Source organism: Cebus imitator, unplaced genomic scaffold (assembly GCF_001604975.1).
Source record: "Cebus imitator isolate Cc_AM_T3 unplaced genomic scaffold, Cebus_imitator-1.0 Scaffold469, whole genome shotgun sequence".
Taxonomy (NCBI): Eukaryota; Metazoa; Chordata; class Mammalia; order Primates; family Cebidae; genus Cebus; species Cebus imitator.
The window spans coordinates 1,514,429-1,538,246 of NW_016107784.1; the positions used below are offsets into that span (position 1 = coordinate 1,514,429).

Below are 23,818 nucleotides of genomic sequence, written 5' to 3' on the forward strand. Positions count from 1 at the left end.
GAACCGCCACACCAAGGCAGCGGCAAAACTGCCTCACCGGCCTCAAGAGTCACGCTGGCGACACGTGGGGCTCCTCCGCTGGGAATCTCCTGGTGTGTGAGCAACAAAAATTGATCTGAAAGTGTGGCGTCCTCTCGTTCTCTGCTCTTTCAGTGGGAGCTGCAATCCCGAGCTGCTAGTGATCAGCCATCTTGGATCTCTCTCCTAGCCAAGACAATTCTAAGCAAGAAGAACAAAGCTAGAAGCATCATGTTACCTAACTTCAAACTCTACTACAAGGCTACAGTAACCAAAACAGGATGATACTGGTAAAAGAACAGTCACATACACCAGTGGTACAGAATAGAGAACTCAGAAATAAAACCACACACCTACAGCCATCTGATCATTGACAAACTTGACAAAACCAAGCAATGGGGAAAGGATTCCCTATTTAATACATGGTGCTGGGAGTGCTGGCTAGCCATAGGCAGAAAATTGAAACACGACCCCTTCGTTACACCATATACAAAAATTAACTCAAGATGTATTAAAGACTTAAATGTGAAACCCAAAACTATAAAGACCCTGGAAGAAAATCCAGGCAATGCTGTACAGGAGATAGGCACCGGCAAAGATTTCATGGTGAAAATGCCAAAAGCAACTGAAACAAAAGCAAAAATTTACAAATGGGATCTAATTAAAGAGCTCTGCGCAGCAAAAGAAACTATCATCAGAGTGAACAGACAGCTTAAAGAATGAGAGAAAATTTTCGCGATCTGTTAACCTGAGAAAGGCCTAATATCCAGAGTCTACAAGGAACTTAAACAAATTTACAAGAAATAAGATCTCATCTAAAAGTTGGCAAAGGACACGAACAGACACTTCTCAAAATAAGACATAATACAGCCAACAAATGTATGAAAAAACCCTCAGCATAATTATTTCTTTAATTTCTCATTAGAGAAACATGAATCAAAACCACAATGAGATACCATCTCACACCAATCAGAATGGCTGCTATTAAAAAGTCAAAAAACAACAGATTCTGGTGAGGTTGTGGAGAAAAAGGAATGCTTTTTTAATGTTGGTTGGAGTATAAATTAGTTCATCCATTGCAGAAGAAAGTGTGGTAATTCTTCAAAGACCTAGAGGTGAAAATACCATTTGACTCAGCAATCACATTACTGGGTGTATACCCAAAGGAATATAAATCATTCTGTTGTAAAGATACATGCATGCATATGTTCACTGCAGCACTATTCATGATAGCAAAGACACGGAATCTCTCTAAATGCCCATCAGTGGTAGACTAAATAAAGAAAATGTGGTACATATACACAATGAAATACTATGCAGCCATAAAAAGGAATGAGTTCATGTCCTTTGCAGGGACATGGATAGAGCTGAAAACCATTATCCCCAGAAAGCTAACACAGGAACAGAAAACCAAACACTGCATGTTCTCACTTATCAGTGGGAGCTGAATGATGAGAACACATGGGGAGAACAACACTTAACCAGGGCCTGTTGGAGGGCAGGGTGTGGGGAGGGAGAGCATCAAGAAGAATAGCTAATAGATGCTTGGCTTAATACCCAGATGTATTTGTTGTACCTCTGAAGTTAAAATAAAAGTTGAATAAATAAATAAACAAAAGGTAGTCCATATTCGAAATAAAAATAAAGGAATCACATAGGCACATAAGTGAACTTATATCATATATATTGGGTAGACCAATGTCTATGCAATTGCAAACGCAGGGTACTTTTTATTGAAAAAAGATGACTCAACAGAATCAAGAATCTACAGGGCACGGCCAGAGGCCTGAATATTTATCCCTGGACTGATGTACGATTGAGTCTGAATCAGAGAACTTCCATTTGTCTGGCTTGATCTCAGAGTAACTATGGACCAGTAACCCTTGAGGGCCTCTGGCTTCCCCCTTTTTGAACAGGAATGTCAATGGTGATTGTTCTATACCAGTTCTACCACTGTACGTTGAGTGTGTAAGGCCAAATAACTTGAGTACACATTAGTTCAATGCCTTTGTATCTAGACGTATCGTACCTGAGGAATCATATCTGAGGGGCATTATCTGTACTTGGACCTAATTTAAATGATATTTAGCCTGCGAGCTGTTACTATTTTACAATGAGAATTTTAGGGACCTCAGAGAGAGGATCGAGTGTATTTTACATGTGGGAGCTCATAAATTTCTGGGGGTCAGAGATCAGGCTGTGGAGACAGCTTCCAAAATTGCCCACAACAATCTCTGCCTCCTGGTATTCATGCCCTAACATTATTTGTGCCACAATGAATAAGGTAGACCACTATAGCCAATGGGATATTGTGGAAGTGAGGAGACATGACTTTCAAGCCTAGGTCACAGAAGATATTACAACTTTAGCACATTAGCTCTCTTGGGTCACATGCTCTGGAGAAAATCAGGACACCGGCAGCGCTAGGACGTCTGTGTGATGAGGAACTGAGGCCTCCTGACGATAGCGTTCGAGAAACCTGTCTTGGAAGCAGATCTTCCAAGCTGTCAAGCTGGCAGGTGACTGCAGCTCTGGCCACCATGCTAATCACAGTCACTGCAGATGACAAGCTGGACCCACCTGGCTAAGCTGCTCTGAATTCCTGACTCACAGAAGCTGCATGTGATAAGAAATGTTGATTGTTTTAAGCCACTAGGTTTTGAAGAAAATTGTTAAGCAGCAATGGACAGCTAACACAAAACCCTTTCTACTTTCTTTACATTTGTTTTTGAGTAGAATTAAACAGGTATGTAAATGAACATGTATTATTTATATTGGGTGAACTAATGATTTCTGTTGTTATTCAAAGCAACCAAGCTTAAAGGTTTTTGTAACTTTATCATCTAAAATCTCCAGATATGTTCATAATTCCTTCCCACCTTCACAACATTCAAAGCTTACCAGCCCTTACTGAAGCGACTATTAAATGTATATGACCAAACAGAATAAGACGGACGTGAACTGTTGAGAGGCAAACTAAACTCCTTTAGTCCATGCTGAAATTAATAGCTTAGAATAGACTGGTCGTCATTACGGAGGGTAAAAATATCAGGCATGTTTCCAAACAAAGCACTCAGAAAGTTTTCCTGTTTCCGATTAACTTCTTGAAGTTGTTTTCTCTAACTAAAATACAGAAACATAGTCATTGTCTCTTGTATAATAGTTATTATCCTACGAGGAGATATTTTGACCTATTAATAAAATACAAATCAAGATTGAGAAAAACTTTGATTATAGGAGTCCCCCCGATCTACGGTTTTGGTTTCCAAGATTTCCACGATCTGTGGTCAACTGTGATCCAAAAATACTAAACGGAAAATTCAGAAATAAACAATTCATAAGTTTTAAATTTCTGCCATTCTGAGCAGCATGATGAAATCTCCCACCATCCTGCTTCATCCTGCTCAGGATGTGAATTCTCCCTTTTTCCGGTGGATCCACACTGTAGTCACCCCCTGCCCTTTAGTCACCTAGTCTCTTCAGTTGTAAGATTGACCGTCACAGTAGCACAGTGCCACAGTATCGACTCACCCTTATTTGACTTTATAACGGCCCCATTGGACCAGAGTACTGATGATGGCAATTCAGAAGTGGAAGAGAAGCCGGAAAGTACTTCCTTTATGAGAAAAGGTGAAAGTTCTCCACTTGATAAGGAAAGAAAAGAAAATGTATGCTGAGGTTGCTAAGATCTATGGCAAGAACGAATCTTCTATCCACGCAATTGTGAAGAAGGAAAAAGAAATTCATGTTAGTTTTGCTGTCACATCTCAAGCTACAAAAATTATGGCTACAGCATGCAATAAGTGCTTTGTTAAGATGGAAAAGGCATTAAATTTGTGGGTGGAAGACAGGAACAGAAACGTGTTCTGGTTGATGGCATTGGGTTCAGTGCTATCCACAGTTTCAGATATCCACGGGAGGTCTTGGGACATACCCCTGCAGATAAGGGGGCACTAGTGGGTATGCTCCAACCTCAAGAATGTTAATTTTGATAAGTAAAAATAGGACAGGGTCTCAGCTATAGTTATCTCACAGTTATTATTATTATTATTGATATTATTTTTGAGATGGGTGTCTCACTTTATTGCCCAGGCTGGAGTGCAATGGTGCTATCTCGGCTCACTGCCTCTGCCACCCAGGTTCCAGCGATTCTCCTGTCTCAGCCTCCTGAGTAGCTGGGATTGCAGGCACCTGCCTCTGTAGCAGGCTATTTTTGTATTTTTAGTAGAGACGGTTTTCACCGTCTTGGTCAGTGTGGTCTTGAATTCCTGACCTTGTGATTCACACTCCTCGGCCTCCCAAAGTGGTGGGATTACAGGCATGAACTACCATGCCAAGCCTATGTCAGAGTTTAAAATTTTAATGGACATGAAGTAGAAACTAGAACAAACAAAAGAAACTTTCATATTTCTAATTTGTCAACCAACATTGAAAATCAATAATACCTACCAAACAGATAAGTTGATTGACTCTTTTAACTGATGATTCATGAGGCAGTTAAAGCTATAAAATTTCTCATAACTTTTTGTCAATGATCAAATCATAACAACCTCATTTTTTCTTGTATTATGTTAAAAAATTTTCAAATATGAGTAATCTAGTTTTAAATAGGTTAGACAAGTAGGTTCTGAGCTATTCCCTTCCTTCTGATAATTGTTCTTCAAAAATCCCATATTAGATAGTATTTTCTCCAAATGGCAATTAATAACCAATGTTCACCTTTTATTTTGCTGAGTCATCTATAGCCTTTGTTTAATTGACCCTCTATAAGGACAAGGACTGTGGTATGTTTCCCTCTGTTTCCTCAGCTTCTACAACAGATCCAACATGTAGTAAGCTTGAAATAATAAAATAAATAAGTCATGATGACATGCTAAATGTTACCCCCATGAATTAATATAACTGTAATAAATAGCAGAGAATTAAAATTTTAGTCTGTGAATCAAGATTACTAACAAAGGTGTAGTAGGTCTTTTTTTAAAAAATAGAAAATAATTTTCAAATCACTTATTATCACTTTCACAGATCCCAACAACTCTCGAGACATCAATAGTTAGATGTGTTAAAAGGTACATAACTTCCCTTATGTTTGCAGGTATTAATTTTATAACAAGCTTAGATACTCCAGTGACCAAAAGTGACTCCCTGAGACAGGGTCCAAATTACCTAATACTTTGGCAACACATTCATTTACTCACTGTTTTAAACATGACTATCACATAAGTGTGGAATCTTAACAAAATATAGTTTCATTAAGATTACTTATTGTAAGACATTAATTACTGAGGTTGAGATTTGATTCTTTATATAAATAGAAGTTGTGTCATAGAAGGAATCAAAACTTGCAGGCAGAGTTTCAGAATCACATCTCAGCTTATGTCACTCAGTCTTGAACAAATCTCTCAACTATTCTGAATTCACTTTCTCATCTTAAACTGGGACTAATACTCTCCAGAATGTTGGGCAGACTAAGCAAGAAAACTTACGAAACTATCAGGGACTAGACAAACGGTAAGTATTTTTACGGCTACATTTTACTCTCAATAGAGACTTCTTGCTCTAAGCCCCTGGCATGGCCCTTCCTGGTCCCTGAGGCTGCTGAAAACTCACTGAGGACGTGGAGAGTTCAGCCTCAGGCTTCATGAGCAGCACACTTTGGTCCACAGCACGAAGGGCACAGAGCGACTGCGGAGCAGCTGCCACTCGCAGATGGGTGTGTGAGGCTGGGAGACTTTGTGCTGGGCTGAAGCTCAAGTCCACCTGTGGGAAATGAAGGAAAAGTCAACCAGTGTTTTCCCCACTTCTGTGATCTTGCAGTCACCTGCATTTCCTAAGTCATCCTTATATTCAGTTGATATGACTGTGTTGTTAATTTCAGTCAGAAATCTGTTTTACATCTTTCCTTCACTATATTGCAAAGGCTTCTTAGTACCTTAGTCTTGTCCTATGGAGACAACTGAAGCAGAATAAGGATAGACACCTTGTTTAACTTTTAGATGGCCATCTTTTGTTTTGTTTTGTGATGGAGCCTTGCTCTGTCACCCAGGCCGGAGTGCAGTGGCATGATCTTGGCACATTGCAACCTCTGCCCCCCGGGTTCAAGCAATTCTCCTGCCTTAGCCTCCTGAGTAGCTGGGATTACAGGTGCATGCCACCACACCCAGCTCTTTTTTGTATTTTTAGTAGAGACAGGGCTTCTCCATTTTGGCCAGAGTTGTCTTGAACTCCTGATCTCATGATCCACCAGCCTCAGCTTCCTAAAGTGCTGGGATTACAGGCGTGAGTCACCGCACCCCATTGGCCATCTTTATCTCTGATACATAATAAGGTAATTCTAGGTATTTGTACTTTTTCTTCAGGATTTGGGAACTTTTGAGTCTTAGCATTTTACATTCTCACACAATTGAATCAGCAGAGGAGACCATCATGAACACAACACTGACTGTATTTTATTTGGTAACAGCTTTGTGTAATGGAAAAAGTGCTGTACTAGATGCCTAGAAATGTGGGTCTTACGTAAACTTGTTGGGAACTGTTGGGCAACCCATTTTACTTTTCTGAACTCAGTTTTCTCTGGGGTGAAATAGATGGCAGTATCTAGATTACAGTATCATTTATTTGTGTTCTTTGAATTTTATGTTAAATCACTCACCTTGTTGGCTAGACAGTTTTCAATCTCAAATTTTTCAGAGTCTCCAACAACTTCTCCATCTGGTAAAACGGCAAAGGTGAACATTCGTGCAATGGGAGCAATGTCTGACTCCACAGGCAAGGATAAGACAAAACTGCCTTTCACTGGAACATGGAGAGAGTGAGACAGGATGGTGATAAGTCAGGACGCTGTTCCTTGGTCTTACCCAGTTTGGACTGTGTCCATTCGTTCAATGGCTTAGTCTCTTCATGTGTATTTAGTTATGTGGTGAAATTAGTAGGCCAATGTATCCCTTCAGAACTTCACTTGTGGCATAAGTTAACAAAGTTCCTTTCACTCACATTTTTTAAATCTGATATTCCACTTAACTGTTGCCTTAATCAATTAAATATCAGTGGCTCCAAATTTTATGCATATCTATGTGACAATATTTTATTTACATTTCAGACTAGGGGTGATTCTCAATTTAAATATAGAGGTATAATTTGTAAGATATAATGAGTTTATTTTATAATATATGACTTTTAAAAAGCACTGTATGTAAAAAAAAAAAAAAAGTTCATACTAGTTGAACTTCCTAAAAGAATATTTAAGTTTTAGAGTTTTCATTGCAGTGTTAAACTCTTATAAGTACATTAGTATATTTCTACTGGAAGTATTAAATGGTACCAGAAAACACTTCAGAAAATACATTACATTTTAAAGCAGGCTAAAGGGCCATCAGGTAGTTACAAAAGGGTAACAACAAAAGTTCCATTTTCTGAACAGTCCACCGGTGACTTGAGTAGATGGCCCACATTTAGTTGAATAATGGTAATTATACAACCACGAGAGACTTACGGACAGCAAAGGTTCTGGGATGTTGGTACATAAAGAGAAGACAGATACCATCTGGTGTTGGTTCCACGTCTTCCTTTCCTCTACATCCCTCCTGTCCCAGATTCTCAGCTATATTGCTTTAAATTTCTGTGTTTCTAAGTTGTTCTCCAGTAACTTATTCTTGGTGAAGTTAGACAATACACACGATAACAGAGTCTCTAGACATTGTTGAAACTCAAAATAGTAATGTAGGACAAGGACAATCATAACTGTAGAAGAACTATGATTATTTTTTCTTGACTATATGTGTTAAAAACTAAGTCTAATATCCTTAGAAATATTTTACAAAGTGTAATATAATATCAGGATGAACAAGGATAGCTATCTAATACACAACATGAAGACTGTAGTTAATAAAATGGTAGTATATTTTAGATTTCTGCTAAGTGAGTACATTTTAGCTCTTCTTGCCACAAGCACAAACACAAATGATGGCCATGTTACTTTGCATCACTATGGTAGCCATTTTACTATCTATATGTGTCCCATAATGTTATGTAGTACGCATTAAATAAATGCAATTTTTTGGAGACAGGGTCTTGCTCTGTTGCCCAGGCTGGAATGCAGTGGTGCAATCATAGCTCACTGCAGCCTCGAACTTCTGGGTTCACGTGATTGTACTGCCTCAGCCTCCCCAGTAGCTGGGATTACAGGTGCACAACACCATGTTTGGCTGATTTTTTATGTATTTTTGTAGAGATAGGGTCTTGCTGTGTATCCCAGGCTGGTCCTAAACTCCTGAGTTCAAGCAACTCTCCCAAAGTGCTGCAATTACAGGCAGCAGCCACTGTGCATGGACACAATTTCCTTTTTAAAAATGATGATATTAAAGCCCTGAGATGGGTGGTTCTCAATTAAAAACTGTTTTAACTCTATGTAGAATATGGAATTTTTCTAACTTTATGTAAATTTTATGTTAGCCTAACATTACTTATTATTTTATATCACTATGTATTTATACTTCAAAACTCTAAGTTTGAGAAGAAAGGAAGTTTAAAATATCATTAAGGCTGTGTCATGCCATTCATATTTCTGTTGAGTTGGACAGATCAAGATTTAGCTCAAACGTCAAAAAGGAAATAAGTTCCTTTTCTAAAAGGAAGGAAGCCCTTCTATCATTGTGTCTTGAGTTCAACATGGAAGGTGGGGTAGATTGAAATGTCATAAAAACAGCAAAACAAAATATGGGACTTTATTGCAAAGAATAGTGGTAGGAAATTAAAGCTTTTAATAATGCAATTTCCCAGCACATGTGTGTGCGTGCACCCTGCCTTGCCACTGCTGGCAGCCTGAGTACACTCCATCGCTCCCTATCCCATCACACTGCCACCGACGTCAGAGCATTGGCAGGCACTAAGTCCACCAACCCCACCCCTGCCAGGACTCTGCCCCTGCACTGGGGCTGCCAGTGCAAAACTAGGCACAAAATGCACAGACCCACCCCTAGCCACATGCAGACACTGCTGCCAGTGTGAATGCACACAAAAGATTCATACAGTCCTGCACCCACCAGCGCCCCACCCCCATGCTAACACCACCATCAATGCAAATGCATGCACAGTTGCTGGTGGGGATCCCCCAATCCCCTGAGCCATATTACTATGACCATTGCTGTGAATGCCTGCACAAAGGCCAGCAACCTGGCACCTGCTAGCACCCTGCCGTAGCTGATGAGTGTGTACTCCACCGCTCTGCCACTGCCTCTGCTGCTGTTGCATGTGAATGAGGATTGAACCCGCTGCCACTGTCCTGCAAAGTGCTTTGGCTGACATCACCCATGGGAGTGTTGTGATCAGTGGTCTGGGAGTACCTTGGCCCCTTCAGTGCAGCAGGTTCCTAACCTCGAGGAGCCAGAGAACAAAGTCGGAGCCAGATACCAGTTTCCCAGAGTGACAGCATACAATCCAGGCACCCTGAGCTAAGCCTTGCCCCTCCGGGTCCCTACTGCCCATGAACCTTCTGGTAACAAAGTCAGTTAACCGAACCCACCTTATACCACAATCAAACCCCAAAGGTCATCACATAAGATAAGAGGAAAAAATGGAAACAACAGCAATTTCTTTTTTCTTTTTTTTTTTAAAGACAGAGTTTTGTTCTGTCGCCCAGGCTGGAGTGCAATGGTCCAATTTCGGCTCACCACAACCTCTGCCTCCGTGATTCTCCTGCCTCAGGCTCCCAAGTAGCTGGGATTACAGGCATGAAGCACCATGCCAGGCTAATTTTGTATTTTTAGTAGAGACAGGGTTTCTCCATGTTGGTCAGGTTGGTCTTGAACTCCCAACCGCACATGATCTGCCCACCTCAACCTCCCAAAGTGCAGGGATTACAGGCATGGGCCACTGTGCCCGGCCAACAACAGCAATTTCCGGCCAACAACAGCAATTTCTAAGACTGAAGAAACATCAGCTCACAAAGATGAGAAAGAACCAGCACAAGAACTCTGACAACTCAAAAAGCCAGAGCATCTTCTTTCCTCCAAACGATCACACCAGTTCTCCAGCAAGGGTTCTTAACTGGGCTGAGATGGCTGAAATGACAGAAATATCATTCAGAATGTGGATAGGAATGAAGATTATTGAGAGTCAGGAGAATGTTGAAACCCAATCTAAGAAGCTAAAGAATCACAATAAAATGATGCAGGAGCTGACAGACACAATAATCAGTATAGAAAGGAATATAACCAACCTGATAGAGCTGAACAACATTCTACAAGAATTTCATAATGCAATCACAAGCATTAACAGCAGAATATATCAAGCTGTTGAAAGAATCTCAGGCACTAAGTCCACCAACCCCACCCTTGCCAGGACTCTGCCCCTGCACTGGGGCTGCCAGTGCAAAACCAGCTACAAGATTGACTTTCTGAAATACAACAATCAGAGAAGAATAAAGAAAAAAGAATGAAAAGGAATGCACAAAACCTCTGATCGAGAAATATTGGATTATGTATGTAAAAAGACTAAATCTGCAACTCCTTGGCATCCCTGAAAGAAATGAGCAGGATGAAAGCAACTTGGAAAACATATTTTAGGATATAATCCATGAAAACTTCCCCTTCTAACTAGAGAGACCAAATTTGAATTCAGAAAATACAGAGAACCCCAAAATATACTTCACAAGAAGGTCATCCCTAAGACACATAATCATCACATTCACTAAGGTTGAAATGAAAGAAAAAAAAGTGTTAAAGGCAGCCAGAGAGAAAGAACAAATCACCTACAAAGGGAAGCTCATCAGATTAACAGTGGGGCTCTTAGCAGACACCTTACAAGTCATAAAAGATTGGGAAGCTCATCAGATTAACAGTGGGGCTCTTAGCAGACACCTTACAAGTCATAAAAGATTGGGAGCCTTTTTTTTTTTTTTTTTTTTTTTGAGACAGAGTCTCACTCTGTCACCAGGCTGGAGTGCTGTGGCAAGATCTCATCTTACTGTAACTTCTACCTCCTGGGTTCAAGTGGTTCTTCTCCCTCAGCCCCCTGAGTAGCTGGGAGTACAGGCGCACACCACCACATCCAGTTAATTTTTGTATTATTGGTAGAGACATGGTTTCATCATGTTGGCCAGGATGGTTTCCATCTCCTGACCTCATGATCTGCCTACCTCAACCACCCAAAGTGCTGGGATTACAGGCATGAGCCACTGTGCCCAGCCAACATTCTTAAAGAAAACAAATTTCAACCAAGAATTTCATATCTGGCCAAACTAAACCTCATAAGTGAAGGAGAAATAAGATGCTCCTCAGACAAGCAAATGTTGAAGGAATTTGTTACCACCAGACCCATCTAACAAGGGCTCTAGAAAGAGGCACTAAATATAAAATGGAGAGACTATTACCAGCCACTACAAAAACACGCAGAAGTACACAGACCAGTGACACTATAGAGCAACTACACAAACAAGTTGACAGACAGCTAACAACGTGATGACAGTTTCAAATTCACACATCTCAATATTAACCTCAAATGTAAGCAGACTAAATGCCTCAAGAGGCACAGTGGCAAGCTGGAGGAAGAAGCAAGACCCAGTGGTATGCTGTCTTTAAGAGACCCATCTCACATGCAATGACACCCATAGGCTCAAGATAAAAGGAAAGAGAAAAACCTGCCAAGCAAATGGAAATTAGAGAAAAGCAGGGATTGCAAGACTAATTTCAGACAAAACAGACTTTAAACAAAGAAAGCACACACACACACACACACAAAGACAAAGAAGGGAATTGCATAATGGTAAAGGGTTTCATTCAACAAGAAGACCCAACTAAACAAAATCTATACGCACCCAACACAGGAGCTCCCAGATTCATAAAACAAGTTCTTAGAGACCTTCAAAGCGACTTAGACTCCCACACAATAATATTGAGAAATTTCCACATTCCACTGACAGTATTAGACAGATCGTTGTGGCAGAAAATTAACAAAGACATTTAGAATCTGAGGTCAGCACTGGATCAAAATGGATCTGATAGACATCTACAGAACTATCCACCCCAAAACAACAACAAGTACATTCTTCTCAACTGCACATGGCACTACTCTAAAATCAATCACACAATCAGACATAAAACAACCCTCAGCAAATTAAGAAAAATGAAATCATACAATCCACACTCTTGGACCACCAGGTGATTAAAATGGAATTCAATATGAAGAAAATCTCTCAAAATCATACAATTACATAGAAATTAAACAACCTGCTCCTGCATGAGGTTTGGGCAAATAATAAAATTTAGGCAGAAATCAGGAAGTTCTTTGAAACTAACGAGAAAAAAGATACAATATACCAGGATTTCTGGAACACAGCTAAGGCAGTGTTAAGAGGGAAACTTATAGCACTAAGCATTCACATCAAAAAGTTAGAAAGATCTCAAATTAACAACCTACATCTCACCTAAAATAACTAGTGCGTCAGCTGTGCTGTGCAGGGAATCCATGCCACACCCTAATCCCTACTTGCTGTTCAGAGCCTGAAAGTTACAGCAATGGAGGTTGCAAGACAGAAAAAATGGCAGCCAGCCTCTCCTTCTTTGAGTTCTGTCTCAGGGAAATACTGAGTTGCTACCAGCCTGAAAATCCTGATGGGGGTGAGGTGGTGGTGTTTGGAGTCCTGGGCTGTGGGGTTCCCCACAATGAGGAGAAGTGGGATTCACATAAAAAATAGTCTGACCAAATATCCTTGATGAACACTGATGCAAAATCCTCAACAAAATGTTTGCAAACCAAATCCAGCAACACTTCAAAAAGCTTATCCACCATGATCAAGTAGACTTCAACCCTGGGACGCAAGGTTATTCAAAATATGCAGATCAATAGAGGTGATTCATCATAGAAACAGAAGTATAGACAAAAACTGATGGTTACTTCAACAGATGCAGAAAAGGATTTCAGTAAAATTCAACACCTCTTCATGTTAAAAACTCCCAATAAACTGGATATTGAAAGAACATACCTCAAAATAATAAGCACCAGAACAATCAGTCAAGACAAAGAAATAAAGGGCATCCAAATAGGAAGAAATGAAGTCAAACTATCTGTGTTTGTAGATGACATGATTCTATATCTAGAAAACTCTATAGTCTTGGCCAAAAAACTCCTTTGTACAAAAATTACTAGCATTCCTGTACCAACAACAGCCAAGCAAATAGCCAAATCAGGAATGCAATTCCATTCACAATTGTCACAAAAAGAATAAAATACTTAGAAATACAGCTAACCAGGGAGGCAAAAGCTCTCTACAATGAGAATTATAAAACACTGCTCAAAGAAATCAGAGATGACACAAACAAATGGAAAAATATTCCACGCTCATGGATAGGAAGAATAAGTATCATGAAGTGGTCGTATTGCCCAAAGCAACTTATAGCTTCAACGCTATTCCTATCAAATGACCAATGGCGTCCTTCACAGACCTAGAAAAAACTATTTTTAAATTCCTATGGAATTAAGAAAAAGATCAAATAGCCTAGGCAATCCTAAGCAAAAAGAACAAAGGAGGATGCATCATGCTACTCAACTTCCAACTAAACTAAAGGGCTACAGTTACCAAAACAGCATGGTACTGGTACAAAAACAGACACACAGATCAATGGGACAGAATACAGAGACCGGAAATAATACTGCACACCTACAACCATCTGATCTTCAAGAAAGCTGACAAACACAAGGAAAGGACTCCCTATTCAATAAATGGTGCTGAGATAACTGGCTAGCCATAGACAGAAGACTGAAACTGGACCCCTTCCCTATACAATATACAAAAATCAACTCAAGATGGGTTAAAGACTGAAATGTAAACCCAATAAGTATACAAACTCTGGAAGACAACCTAGACAATACCATTCGGGACATAGGAAGTGAAAAGATTTCATGAAGAAAAGGCATAAAGCAATTGCAACAAAAGCAGAAATTGACAAATGGTATCTAATTAACCTAACCAGCTTCTTTTGCACAGCAAAAGAAACTATAGAGTAAACAGACAACTTAGAGAATGAGAGAAAACTGTTGCAAACTGTGCATCCAATAAAGGTCTAGTATCCACCATCTATGAAATTTAAACAAATTTACAAGGAAAAAACAAACCACCACATTAAAAAGTGGGCAAACGACATGAATAAACACTTTTCAAAAGAAGATATACACGTGGCCAACAAACAAATGAAAAAAGCTAAATACAACTGAATATTAGAGAAATGCAAATCAAAACCACAATGAGATATCATCTCACATCAGTCAGAATGGCTATCATTAAAAGTCAAAAAATAACAGATATTGGCAAGGTTGTGGAGAAAAGGGAATGCTTATACACTGCTGGTGGGAATGTAAATTAGTTCAGCCATTGTGGAAAGCAGTGTGGCAATTCCTCGAACAGCTAAAAACAGAACTATGATTCGAGTCAAGAATTTCAGTATATTTGGGTATATTCCCAAAGAACAGAAATTGTTCTGTCATAAAGACACATGCACACTTATGTTCATTGCAACTCGATTCACAATAGCAAAGACATGGAATCAACATAAATGCCCATCGGTGGAAGACTGGATAAAAAAAAATGTGGTACATATACACCATGGAACTATGCAGCCATAAAAATGTACACTATCATGTCCTTTGCAGGAACATAGATGGAGCTAGAAGCTATTACTCTTAGCATAATAATGCAGGAACAGAAAACCAAATACTGCACATTCTCAGTTATAAGTGGGAGCTAAATGATGAGAACATAAGGCTACAAAGAGGAGAACAACACACAGTGGGGCCTATCTGAGGGTGGAAGGTGGGAGGAGGGAGAGCAGAAGACACAGAGGCCTACTGGAGGGTGGAGGGTGGGTGGAGGAAGATCAGACAAAATAACTGTTGAGTACTAGGCTTAGAACTGGGTAATGAAATAATGTGAACAACAATCCCTGTGACATGAGTTTACCTATATAGCAAACCTGCACATGTATCCTTCAAACCTAAAATGAAAGATTAAAAAACAAAATAAAAATAGTAAAATTTGAGAAGGCTTCATTATTTAAAATCTGAATTCTGAAAATTAAACAGACAAATAGTTTAGGAATAATAATTTGGATAGTGTGAAGAATAGTGTAAAAAGAAAACAATATGAGGAAGCTCAACTTGGACAATTTGAAAAGTTTAAAAAATTTGAATTTAGGCAAATTGTGAACAAAATTATTTCTTGTATCTTAGAGGTGTAACGGCTTTTGATAATTCTGTGGAAAGTAAATCAGTAATTAATAAGTATTAAAATATGTGGTTAACATTGTTTTTTGATGAAACAATTGATGTAATTAGCTATATAGAGAAATTTTTTCTAATTGACTCAGTTACTTTCAATAAAATGTTGTGGCATCTTCACAAAGTAAATAATTAAATAACTGTTCCTCATTTTACTATATAGAGATTTTTACACAGGCTCTTCCTTTTATGAAGAAAATTCAAGTTGAAATATTAGAAAAGAAAAAATAAATATTTTAAAACCTTCGATTATTGCTGTGAATGTGATACATATAGCAGCATTACAAGAAAATTATTCAACAAGAATTGAAGGGGAACAACCTACACATTGGGGTCCAGTCTCCATATCTAAATGTCTCTACATTAGCAGTGGGAAAAACCAATATTCAAAACTGGCAGCAGTCTTTAATGCTTAATTAAAATAATTATTAATTATTTGAGTACTGATTAATAACTTGTATATTTCAACCTTCTCAAAATTGTTTCAATTTTCAAAATTGAAAAATAAAAATTAAAAATGGATATTTTATTTTTCCAGCTTAGCAGGAAGAGAAAACACAAAAAGAGAAAATATTAGGCATGAAGCAAATCCTAACGGTTATTAAGTTTAGCTCAGGGGTGCAGTGAAAGTTGATAAAATGTTTGCCTTAGTTTAGCTTAATTACAAAAATGTTCATGGGTTCTCTTTTCAGTGGTTTAACCTTTACATTATTTGACTTAGAATGGAAAATAATCTTGGTTCCTTAGTCCCCATTTTATTCTTGAAGGGAATCCAATTTCATGTATAAAGTACTCATGGCCTGGCACAGAAAAAAAAAAAAATCTAGCACCTTTCTTCCTTCTCATTTCCCATGATAATTACTCTGCTCTTCTCTGCAATATTAACATAATCAATGTACATTTTATTAGGGGTGGAGATGAATGGAAATAAGCTTAGATTTTAAAAAGATTTTTATTTTACTGTTAGAAGAAAGAAACTAAAATGAAAAAAATAGTATCCTTTAGCAGAGTGACTGATACAGAGTAGAAAACAAAATTTATCTGTTGAGTGTCGAATTTTAAGATGCCAAAGAGTCACAAGAAGGGTATTTTCGTGTGTGTCCTCCTTATTGTGAAGAGGTGATAGAAATGATTTCCCCATTGGTGAACTGTCACTGAGGGAAGGGTAAGGATGTGTTAGGGAAGCAAGGAGAGATAAACCTGAGGATACTCACTGTCTCCTGACTCCACAGGCAGAGTGTGGGTTCCAGATCTGACTATGCCTCCTTTAGCCATGATCTGAAATGAAAAAACAGTAAAGAACTTTTCTTGAGCTGGACACAGATCTCAGCATCGTCTCCCCACATGACTCACTTTCTTTCTTTCTTTCTTTTTTTTTTAATGTCAAAGTAGATTTTTATTACAGAACAATTTTTTCTATTAATTCAATGCTTTAAATAAAGCAACATAATACCATATAATGACCTGGTAGCATGTGAATACTTAAAGCCGGAGAGGCATGTGTATTCTTGATAAATATAATAAAGGGCAATTTAAACTTTGGCATTAGTTTACATGAGTCAATTCAAGGTCAGTGACTGGAGAACTGTATTAAGAGAAACCAGAGGTCAAAAAACTCTTCAGGAAGGAGCCCTCTAACAATGTACATTTGAAGATCAGGGAGCTAAAAATCCACTCTGAATGAACACCATTAAGCCAAGGATGTACAACATCCATCAACATCTGTTTCAAAAACAGCATGTTTCTAAAATGATACATCTCTTTAAAAAGTAAACATTACAGTATTAATAACTACAGAGACATCATTGGGATGAGCTCCAGATCCGCCGCTGACGTCCATGAAGCACCCGTGGGCCATGGCTTAACGCATCCATCTTAATCCTGGGGCTTTAAGAACATCTTCTTTGCTTTAAGCGGTTGCATGTCTCCATTTTCATCTTCTTCATAATTGGCATGGTCTCTCTTTCTGGCAAACTTTTTCCCAATTGTCCCCACCAAGGTCTCATATCTTCTAGCCATCTCTTCATCTGACACATCGAGCTTCAGTGTTTCATCTTCAACTTCTGCTTTGTGCTTAGCATTCATATGAAGCATCAATTTCTCCACCTCAGGATGAAATCCTCTGAATGACATTCTTCCATAGGGAAGACCTTCACATAATAAGAAACTCTGCTCTTCTCTTATGAAACTCTCTTTCTCTTTAAGCTCTGGCAAATCCAAGTACCAGTGCTCTTCACTAATGATTTTCTTTTCTTCTTCTTCCAGTTGTTTCTTGGTTTCTGAGTCCAGTCCCCTTTGCATAAACTTCACGTGTAGCAGATTCTTGGACAACTATGTCTTGCGCTCGGCTGCCATGTCGGCTCCCGCCCAGTGCCACACTCGGCTGCGAGCCTCACCGCGCATGCGCCGATGGCCCCAGGCCTGTGTGGAGGAGGGGCTGGGTGGGTGGGTGGAGGAGAACCGGGCCCAGCCCCACGTGGCTCACAGACAGTGCTCTGTAAATAGTTGTTACAATTTAGCTGAATGTTAGCATTCTAGCCTTTGGCATTTTGCTGTCTGGGAGGTAGATTAATCAAGTATATTCCCTGAAAACAAAAAAATGACTCACTTTCAATTGTCAAGTCTCTGCTGGAGAGAATCAACCTCATGAAAACTCACGAAATGAAGGACGCACAACAAGAACGCAGCATGGCTGTGTGCAAGTAGTTTATTTTGACGTTCCTGAGCCTATTGACCACTTTTGCCTACTGACAAGCTGCCATTGTATTCCATGGCTTCATTCTTACCAGGTAATGGAAACTGAACTCCGACAGCTCTCCCACGGCCTGTCTCTTCAGCATATAGTGTGCCCTGATGGTCTGTGTGTGGCCACAGCGCAGAGTACCAGCCACAGACTCCAGGTCAACGTAACTCCCACTTAAGGAGAAAACATGACTTGCAGTGTGCTGAGCGTGCTGGTGGACTTCTGCTACCCATGAATAGGGAAAACAAAAGCTGGGATGCTCACTGGAAACCTGGGCAAACACAAAAACAAAGTAAGAATACTGTCTTGAAATTCTTCACCTTAGCTTCTCGCCAAAATGAATAGTCAAAACTGTCTTCCACTCTAAAATACACTACGGCTCTCCGTCATACTGGTTGACAGTGAAATAAATGAATTTTCAGCCTCCCAACATTCAAATAAAAGGAAATCATCCACAAATGTCTCTCTTTTGCCCTGATTCTGCTAACTCATTACTACTTTGACATTTTCCTTCTGCCCCTCAGAACTAGAAGAAAAATGATGTCCCAGTGAGAATGATAAATAACTCCAACAAGTGGAAATGGGATTTTTCAGGTATTAGAATTACCTCATAAATTGGCTTAATTAAAATTAGGTTTTATATTAATATAATATTCTATTACCTTAAGGGCTTCAAAATTGTTTATAGTAATCCTTAGTAAATTAGCATTTATGCCTCTTATCATTATTGTGACTTCCAACCTTTAAGACCTACGTGGTTTCTGAAACTTTAAGCCTTGCATATATTGTTTAGCACACGATTCTATCCATTCCCTTGTGGTAACTGCTCCTTAGATTTTCTTCAGAGCGCACTTATTTTTTCCTAAATTTATTAGGCATATGTTATGGACTCTTCTCTTTGCTCTCATAATAAAGTTCCTATTTAAAAAAAAAACTTTTGCATGTAAACACATCACACTAATAATTCACAGATCTGTTAACTCTATGAAAATAGGAACTTTTAAAGTGTAGGGACACTATTTATTCACCTTTTAAATCCTAGGGAAAGCAAGTGTCTATCACATAGAAAACATTAAACATCATTACATATTTTTAAATTGAATTAACAAGTAAACACTAAGAAACAGAAATAATTTATGTTATTTATCTACATGAAATCCATAAATTGTGATCTTTTATCACTTCTTTGTCTGAGATAACAAGCATGAAAACTTTTTAGCTATAGAAATATTTCCATCATCATCATTAGACAATGTGTATTGTGTGTGTGTATGTGTGTGTGTGTGTGATCACTTTACAAAATTTCTAAGTACACATGGAAAAAAAACATAAAACAAATTACATGAACTGCTGAAGCAGCTGATATTGTTCAAGACTCAAATCAAATAAGATTTTTTTTCATGATATATAAAATGTTACAGATAATGATAGTGAAAAGATCAGGCAATTCTGTAGTGCCTTTTCTTTTTCTCTTCTTTTTTTTTTTTTCTTTTTTTTTTTTGNGCTCTGTTGCCAGGCGCCAGGCTGGAGTGCAGTGGCGTGATCTCGGCTCACTGCAACCTCCACCTCCCGGGTTCAAGCAATTCTCCTGCCTCAGCCTCCCAAGTAGCTGGGAGTACAGGCACGCGCCACTATGCCCAGCTAATTTTTGTTTTCTTTTAGTAGAGATGGGGTTTCACCATGTTGGCCAGGATGATCTCGATCTCTCGACCTTGTGATCCGCCTGCCTCGGCCTCCCCTGTAGTGTCTTTTCTAATGCCTTTATTATTTTTCATGAAATTCTATTATCTGCAAATTTATAACCTCAAAGCTAGCTATGTTCTTATTTCTTACTCTTAAATGCAATCTGTTTCTTCACTTCTGAATACGTCACTGTTCTTAATATTTCCTTTTGACCTCAGAGGTTTGTCTTTCCATACTTACTGTGACAAAAAGATTATTAGCCAAGATATTAGTAGTATTGATTGAAAACTGTACAAGACCCTGCTCATTGGTGGTTGTATTAAAGTGATAGTTGGCTTCATTCGCGGAGATGAAGATGAGTTTATTGGGGATGGGCACGCCTTTCCCATCCACCAGAAGCACCTAAAGAAGAAAAGTACTTGATAGTTCATGTGGATAACACCCAGAGAGGACTGAAGTCATGGGAACAAATGCTTTTGCTGCCATAACTAAAACAACAACCTCCCCCCTGCCCAAAAAACCCCAGCAAACCTTCATATTTACTACAGAATGTTTCCTCCTATTTGGATTCTCATTCCTACATAGCTGATCTATGAAATTTTGGAGTATTTCCGTTAGAGTCAGGGAGGCTTTTAACAACTACAGCATGCCGCTTCATATGTACCTGGAGCTAGAAAAACAGAAATGAATTTAAACTGGCTGTTTTTCCCTTTTCACATAGATGGAGGCTGGAATGCTTGGCTGCGTACTGAACTCTACCCTGGCAGCTAAAAACGTCACTTAACTTCTCTGTGCTTTAGTTTTCTACGTTCGCTAAAAGGGGGATAACAGTATTGCCTCCTTCATATGATAGTATTGAAGATAAAATAATTATTTAAAAATACATTAGAGGAGTAGGGTGACTATAGTTTTCAATAATCTGTTGTGATTTAAAAATAGCCAGAAGAGAATCATTTGAATTTCTAACAGAAAAAGGACAAATATTTAAGGTGATGAATATCTCAATTTTACTGATTGGTTCTTGACAAATTATTTGAATGTATTAAATAATCACATGTACTCCCCCAAACTGATACTATGATGTATCAATTAAAATTTTTTTTTAAATAATAAAAATACATTAGAAGATATTTGATTCATGGTAATTATTCCATAAACGTTAGTTAATAACATTATTATTATCTCTTACAACAAATCACCTAAAAAAACCCACAAGAGAAAGTTTTTTCCCTTCCCTTCCCTTCCCTCCCCCCCCTCCCCTATCCTGCCCTGCCCTGCCCTGCCCTGTCCTTCCCTGTCCTGCCCTCCCCTTCCCTTCCCTTCCCTTCCCTTCCCTTCTTCCCTGTTTTCCTTCTCTGCCTTTTCCCGTTCCCTTTCCTTTCCCTCTTTTCTTTTCTTCCATAACAGGTCTTTCTCTGTTGCCCAGGCTGGAGTGCAATAGTAGCATCATAGCTCACAGCAGCATCAAAGCTCTGAGCTCAAGGGATCCTCCAGCCTCAACTTCCCAAGTAGCTGGGACTACAGGTGCATGCCACCACCAGCAGCTGCTATATATATATATTTTTTTTTTTGTAGGGGCAAAGTCTCACTATGTTGCCAGGGCTGAGCTAGAACTCCTGGCCTCAGGTGATCCTCCCCACCCCACCCCCCACCCTGGCCTCCCAAAGTGCTGGGATTATAAGCATGAGCCACTATGTCTGGTCAAATGTCTTATTTACTAATTATAAAACTGGTAAAATTATTTATATGAATAAAATTAATATTTTATTTGTTTTGTTACTGTTAAAATATATACATTAAACATATAAACAATACAATAATAATAACCATGAAGGGCACACTATTTTAATACCTATGCCTAAAATTAAAGACTTATTTACTTATGTCTAAAGAGAATAACAGATGAAAAAAGGACACAGACAGCCATAAATGTTATAAACTCTGAAACTTCTGATGCTGGCTGAGTCATGACAGAAATATCATTTATTCTAAACTAGATGAAAGAAGAAATTTGATATAATAACTAAGTCACATTACGTTAAGTATCTTTATTAGCTACATATTAAAATAAATCTCTGATTCTCATAATAGTTTAGTGTGTGTCTGTACATTTCATCAGTGATATTTAGAAAGGAAAATATTTCTCCTTGGTTTCATGGTTTTGGTGATATTAATTAACTGGTAATACTAACCAAATGTGGGCTACAACACTGTGCCCTGGGCTTAGGTGCATCTGGACAGTTTGCTTACCTGTGAATTAAAATATACCTTACCTGTCCAAAAAAGGGGATTCCTCGTCTAAAGTGTGAATCCACTTTCACGAATATGAGTTTGGATGCAACGTTTGTGATTTCACTGATCCCATTTGCAGTGACTACCACATCTAAAAAATATAAAGAGTCAGTACTTTTAGAAGTTACTTTAGTTCTAAAATTTCTTTCCTACAAATGACCCTTATTTTGTTATGGGAAGTAAATTAATGTTTATTGTGTTATATCCCATATTCATTCAGTACTCACACCTGTTCCTTCTTCTCTGATCCTGGCTTCCACTCTGAGCTTCATTTCAAAGCCCGTATATTTAATCTGGAGCATGCTTGCGTGTACTTGTTGGGTGATGCAGCCATTGCTGTTGAGCTGAGAAAAATACCAAAACCAATAAATATCATACCGATTAAGACCAATAGTCACTAAATCTACTATTCTCTCTATAATGACAAGAAAACTTTTTTTTTTGTGGTAAGCATGTTAATTGACCTTCCATAACTCAATACTCATATCTGCTTTGTTACCTCCAAAGTTAGTCATCCAAAGGAGAATCTTGTTGACTAAAAACAGAAATTCCTTTTTTGGCTGCGGATATTTTGGAATTAGCTTGTTCTGATACCCTCTCTCTAGTTCATAAAATGGAGTCTCTCACTGTTTATAAAAAGTGACAGCACTGAGAGAGAATACCACATACTAACCTGTTGACTGAATTCCTCGCAGATTTCCTTGACAGCACAATAAGAAACAGGAAAATATTTTCTACACAGGCTCACAGTTGCAAGTCCTGGGACAGGTTTCCCATAGGTGTATCTGGCATATGAGAAATAAATCAGGAATTGAGAACAGCTATTTGCATTTTCCACTACCAGTCAGTTCCCTATACATCTATCATCTGGGCACCCATCAAGTAGAAACCTGTCTGGAAAACGTCTCTCTCAAGAAATGTTATCCATTAAAACCTTTGAAACTTGACTGCACTGTACCACCACATTTTCTTTGGAATTAATTTTTTTCCCATTTGTCTAAGTGCAGTGACTTATGCCTACAACTCCAATGCTTTGGGAAGCCAAGAAGAAGGATCCCTTGAGGCCAAAAGTTCCCGACTAGCATGGGTAACACAGCGGGACCCAGTCTCTACAACATTAAAAAAAAATTAGCCGGTATGGTGACACACACCTGCAGTCCTAGCTACTTAGGAGGTTTAGGCAGGAGATTCACATGAGCCCAGGAGTGTGAGGCTACAGTGGGCTAAGATCGCTCCACTGCACTCCAGCCTGGGGGAGAGACTCTCTCACTTAAAAAAATGTTTTCTTCCTTTTAATCTATTTATTTTCTATCATTCTTTTTTATTTTGCTTTAATAATATCTAAGCTTATTCTGCATACCACGTGAGCAAATTTAGATGACAAACTAAAAATAAGTACGTAATAACTAAGCGAATCTAACACACAAAATGCACACACACAAATAAACAAGTGCACTTTTACACACATGCACAGAGAGGGGAGAGAGGGAGAAAAAGAGGCCGAGGAACACCACAAGGCATGTGAAAACAAAATAATTTGTGGGGATATGCGTGTGCACGTGTTATAGTGGTTCTTTCTCTCATTAGAAGATAGATAATGAAATAGTAAACAGTAATTTTGCTTGGGACGTTAGTTTTCTTTTCTCTTTGCAAATGCCTCTGAAATCGCTAAGAAGATAGAATCAAAAGAGCTGTTTCTGAAACCCCTCTCCAAGATAGAGACATCTGCAACAGGGCCCTATCAAGTTAGACACATAACTCCTTGGCCATTGCTCTGAGGCTGAAATGAGGCAGAGGCCTCAGCGTTTTGGTGCT

General features: G+C 38.7%; 1 protein-coding gene and 1 pseudogene across 3 annotated transcripts in view; both read right to left on the bottom strand.

The window, feature by feature from the left end:
* The window catches only part of LOC108291868 (PZP alpha-2-macroglobulin like), a 70,113-nt gene that overhangs the window by 36,316 nt on the left and 9,979 nt on the right, over positions 1–23,818 (bottom strand). For all 3 annotated transcript variants that reach the window (XM_017512340.2, XM_017512339.2, XM_017512343.2), the window contains exons 8-15: positions 22,677–22,788; positions 22,233–22,347; positions 21,985–22,094; positions 19,952–20,113; positions 18,072–18,299; positions 16,500–16,563; positions 6,671–6,813; positions 5,629–5,778 (exon numbers count right to left, since the gene is read on the bottom strand). In XM_017512340.2, coding sequence (XP_017367829.1) covers positions 5,629–5,778; positions 6,671–6,813; positions 16,500–16,563; positions 18,072–18,299; positions 19,952–20,113; positions 21,985–22,094; positions 22,233–22,347; positions 22,677–22,788 — 1,084 coding nt within the window. The remainder of the gene's footprint in view (positions 1–5,628; positions 5,779–6,670; positions 6,814–16,499; positions 16,564–18,071; positions 18,300–19,951; positions 20,114–21,984; positions 22,095–22,232; positions 22,348–22,676; positions 22,789–23,818) is intronic.
* Positions 16,666–17,640, bottom strand: LOC108291873 (annotated as a pseudogene).